Source organism: Vombatus ursinus, unplaced genomic scaffold (assembly GCF_900497805.2).
Source record: "Vombatus ursinus unplaced genomic scaffold, bare-nosed wombat genome assembly UNPS02011476.1, whole genome shotgun sequence".
Lineage (NCBI taxonomy): Eukaryota > Metazoa > Chordata > Mammalia > Diprotodontia > Vombatidae > Vombatus > Vombatus ursinus.
This window is the reverse complement of record NW_020951254.1, coordinates 2,554-7,081: the sequence shown is the minus strand read 5'-3', so window position 1 is coordinate 7,081 and position 4,528 is coordinate 2,554. Positions and strand designations below refer to the sequence as shown.

The window sequence follows — 4,528 nt, the reverse complement described above, 5'->3', positions numbered from 1 at the left end:
TGCCTTTAAATATGAGATCCTCCTCAGGAACGAACTTTGAACAGGGAGGGCTGAGGGTGACTGTCTCAGTCTCAAGGTTTCAAAGACATAACATTTAGATGTGCTATCTGTCCATTCCAGTTCAGGGTAGGGAAGAGTAGTTTAGGTTGTTGGAGAAAATGCTGGGCTTGGAATCAGGAAATCAAGTCAACAAGCATGTATTAAGCACCTACTAAGTGACAGTCACTGCACTAAGTGCTGGGGATTTAGAGAAATAAAAAAGACAGTTCCTGTTCTCCAGGAGCTCACACATTATCATTCCCATTTTTTTTTTTTTGCAGATTAGGAAACTGAGACTAAGTTAAGTCAAGTGACTGGCTCAAGGTCACACAGCTAAGAAAGTGGCTGAGGCAAGATTTGAACTTAGCACTTTATTCACTTCATCTTTGTTGTTGTTGTTCAGTCATTTCAGTTATGTCCGATTCTTTGTCACCCGATTTTGGGATTTTCTTGGCAAAGATACTGGAGTGGTTTGCCATTTCCGTTTCCAGCTCATTTTACAGATGAAGAAACTAAGGCAAACAAGGTTAAGTGACTTGCCCAGCATCACATAACTAGTAAGTGTCTGAGGCCAGTTAAGATGAATCTTCATGATTCCAAGCTCAGTGATCTACCTATTGTGCCACCTAGCTGCCCTTCATTTGCAGTTTTTTTGGCAAAGAGACTGTAGTGGTTTGCCATTTCCTTCTCCAGCTCATTTGACAGAGGAGGAAACTGAGGCAAACAGGATTAAGTGATTTGCCCAGAGTCATACAGCTGGTAAGTATCTGAGGCTAAATTTGAACTCAAATCTTCCTGATTCCAGATCTGGTGCTCCATCCACTGTGCCACCTAGCTGCCCCCTTCGTTATCTAGGGATAGGAAACTGGCAGCAATATTAACAGGTATAATTCTGTGAGGCAGTGGTAGATTGGCACAGACTTCAGAACTTTATCCATGATTACTAACCATGCTGGTATGCATAATTTTTTTCTTTTTGGTATGCACAATTTTAAGGGTTCTGGTGAAGTACTAGCCACAAGTCTAGACTGTGCAGCACCCACCCACACACAGCATAATGCAATGTTGATGCAAAAGAAGGAAACTCTATGCTCAATAGAATCACATAATCTTACCCAGTGCTTCAGGAAGATTATTTTGGTTGCTCCACAAAGGGTAGATTAGAGAGAAGAGAGGTTTGAGACTAATTAAAAGGCAATTTGAAAAGCCTAGGCTAGGGGTGATGGAAGCTTGATCTAAGGTGGTGGCCATGTGATTGGAAGGATGTAAGGTATTGTGGAGGTAATGTGCTGGTTTTTTTTTTTTTTTTTTTTGGTGAGGCAATTGGGGTTAAGTGACTTACCCAGAGTCACACAGCTAGCGAGTGTTATATGTCTGAGGCGGGATTTGAACTCAGGTCCTCCTGACTCCAGAGCCAGTGCTCTATCCACTCTAGCTGTCCCTGGAGTTAGTGTTAATAGGAGCTGGCAGCTGATTGGAGTAGGGCCTGGAAGCCTGCCAACACTCTTTCAACAGCAGGATGCTGTCTCTCCTTGGGAGCTGCCCAGTGCATATAAAATAGGGTTGGATGTGCAAAGTGTGCTTCAAAGGAGAATTGCTGCTTTGTAAAGGAAGATAGAACTGTAACTACCAGTTCTACTATGGAAAAGTATTAAGCCACTTCCTAGTCACTATTCCTCAATCCCTTCTGTGCTCTCATCTCAGGGAGCCCCGAAGCTTTTCTAAAGTGTTTTGATTTTCTCTGAAATCCTTTCATTCAGCCAGAAAAACCTGATGTAATCACAAGATCATAGACTCATCCATAAAGATCTTGAAAGGACCTCAGAAACCATGTGTCCAGCCCCTGCATTTTCCAGGTGAGGATACTGAAGCCCATGGCAGGGGAAGCAATCTAGTCTAATACTCTCGTTTTACATATGTGGAAACTGAGGCCCAGGGAGGTGAAGCAATTTGTTCAAGATCCCATAAGAAAAAGAAACAAAAGACAGCTTCACATTCAGTCCAAAGCAGCTTAATTTATTTATTTCAAAAAAGCCCATTTCTTTATTCTCTTCAAGGGCTTTGGGCAAAGAAAACCATGGCTCATGGCAGATGTTCAGGAGATATCTTTGGATCAGTCATTGTTACCACGTCATACAGACGCTAGCACCATGAGAACAGCCATCGAGGTGAGGGAGAACAGTCAAGGAGACAGATGGAGAGAATGGCACGTGGGCCTTCCTCACAAACGTTTGATAAATAACATAGTTCAACACTGGAAATAAGTTATGAGCATTAAATATGATAAAGTAGTTTACATTAAAGTCAGGGGATATGCCAGAGCCTTGAGTCAAGGCCAGCTTGACTCAGACATTGCCACTAGGGGCATAAAGACTTTTCTGGCTCTGGTAGCTTATTCATCAACCCAGAAAGAACTTGAACTCTTTCTCCCACGCATCCAGGCCTTCCTTCACTTCAACTTTTCGATATACTTCTGGACCCATGGTTCTCTAGGGTTGGCGCAGGTTTGATAACCCTTTTTGGTGAGGAATCTGTGGTACAAAAAGTAAAAAGATGAAAAACTGAGTAATTCAACTTCTGGGGAAAGAAGAAGAAATTACCACCAGATCTGGGTTTCTATGTCCCTCTGATGCTAGAGGCAGCTCATGCCCATTCTCCTTTTTGGGGGGCTCATCCCTATATGAGAACCTAATCCTTCCTTCAATCCATATCTATTCTTTGGGGCAGTGGTTCCCAAAGTATAATCCAGGGAACCCCTAGAAGTTTCAAAGAATGTTTCAAAAGTATTCATAATAATTCTAAGATGTTAAAAAATTTTAATATGATAAACATAGATAGATACAGCCCACACCAACAACAGTTCTTTGGGCCCCCTATTAATTTTTAAGAATGTAAAGGGGTCTCGAGATCCAAAATTGGAGAAGCATTGCTTCAGGGGACTTTGGTTTTTCCTTTTTTTCCTTCTCCCTTTCCCTCATCCTTGAGTGAAAATAGCTCTAAACTATCCCTCTATGTGCTCCAGCCCAGGCTTGAAGCCACAGATAGGTCTTTTTTTCATTTTTTATGACTTCCTTATGCTCAGCTAGAGCACCAGCCCCAATGCCTCAGAATCATGGGGCAAATGGAAGCTTTCTTCTGGGAGATGCGGTTGAGTTTCTCCTGATTTATTTTATCCCTAGTTTTTTTTTCTCCTAATTTATTTTAGCAGGGACTATAAACTATCTTTCTTTGAGCTCAGTCCCAAGGGATTTTTTCCTTCCTCCTGGGTGCTGATAGCTTCTCCCCACATAACCCTTGCCTCTTTTCCCCAGACATAGTCATTGACACTTCTACTCACATGATGGCTGGCTGGGAGCATTGGCTACTGGTCTCATAAAAATCTACCACAGATGCTTGAGGAATCTTCCGGGAGGTATAGGAGAAGCAGCAAGCAGTGGGAACGTCAGACCCAACTGTAAGGAAAGAAACACTGTGGGGTCTGTGACTTTCTTTAGCAGAAGAAGTGGGGATAAAATGACTCAACACTACTGGGCTTAGAGTGATATGGAAAGAGCAAAGGAGACTTGGGGAAGACATGAGATGTTTCTTCTTTCCCCCAAATATCCTTCGTCTTATGAATGGTATCCTGTCATACTGAACAGAACTCTGCACTTGGAGTGAGGAAAATTTAAGCTTTGAATTCTGCCTCAGAAATTTATGAGCTATTTTCCTTGGGCAGGTCACTTAACCATTCCAAGTCTCAGTTTCCTAATCTGTAAAATGGGTGTGATGACAATAGCATTTCTCTCACAGGGTTGTGGTGAGGATCAAATCCTGTGTCTGGGGAAGTTAGTAGGAAATACCTCATTTTGGAGACAGAAGTATATTGAGAAATGGCCCAAGCCATTTTGAAACCTTGAGTGGGTTTCATGCCATACTTCCACTGAAGAATCTGTCTATAAGTCACAGGAGCTGTTCTCTGGTCCCTGCCTCCTCAAAATCATCTTTCCTCCCGGTTAGAAAAATGGGAATGGTTTAAAAAATAGGGAGAAGGGAAAACATACTGACCTGTTAATGAAGACACCTGATAGCAGAAGGCAGTGGCCGTGATGAGGACAGAGAAGATCGCCACAAAGTTTCTCATGATGTTGGTGAAGGGTAGGAGTTCTAGGAGTGTGATAAGCCCTTCAACTGGGAGAGACTTCTGAGTTCTGAGTTCCCTGGCTCTCTCTGTCACCCACTCTGTGCTTGGCTTCTTTTTATAGGGGAGCTGGAGGTTAGGGGAGATTGGAACATAGAAATTTCTTAGTAAGGTTGATGTCATGATGTCTCTTGCACAACTAAAGAGCACCCTGTGTGGCCGCATGGCCCCAGAATATCCAAGAATAGTCATGCTCTCTGCTACTTGATTCTGAAGTCTCGAAAGGAACGGGCAATGGGGAAGTAGTTGCAGGGGGAGGAGGGTGGAAGGGGGACATTAGCTTCTCTAACACATTAGAGAGAAGGGTGC

The 4,528-nt window shown here is 43.0% G+C and overlaps 1 protein-coding gene across 1 annotated transcript; it reads right to left on the bottom strand.

Moving 5' to 3' along the window:
* Positions 1-2,034: 2,034 nt before the first annotated feature.
* Positions 2,035-4,237, bottom strand: LOC114038956 (C-C motif chemokine 4-like). The gene is made up of 3 exons (XM_027856493.1): positions 4,087-4,237; positions 3,377-3,491; positions 2,035-2,570 (listed from the first exon to the last, which is right to left on the bottom strand). The coding sequence occupies exons 1-3, from the start codon at positions 4,160-4,162 to the stop codon at positions 2,489-2,491; spliced, it is 273 nt and encodes a 90-aa protein (XP_027712294.1). The 5' UTR covers positions 4,163-4,237; the 3' UTR covers positions 2,035-2,488.
* Between the last annotated feature and the right edge of the window lie 291 nt (positions 4,238-4,528).

Excerpts from the sequence above, each read along its gene's own strand:
- LOC114038956 (XM_027856493.1), bottom strand. The coding sequence starts at position 4,162 with ATGAGAAACTTTGTGGCGATCTTCTCTGTCCTCATCACGGCCACTGCC. Across the intron at positions 3,492-4,086 it reads TCAGGTGTCTTCATTAACAG|TTGGGTCTGACGTTCCCACT; the intron begins GTCAGTATGTTT and ends CTTTCCTTACAG. Across the intron at positions 2,571-3,376 it reads TGCTCCCAGCCAGCCATCAT|ATTCCTCACCAAAAAGGGTT; the intron begins GTGAGTAGAAGT and ends TTTGTACCACAG.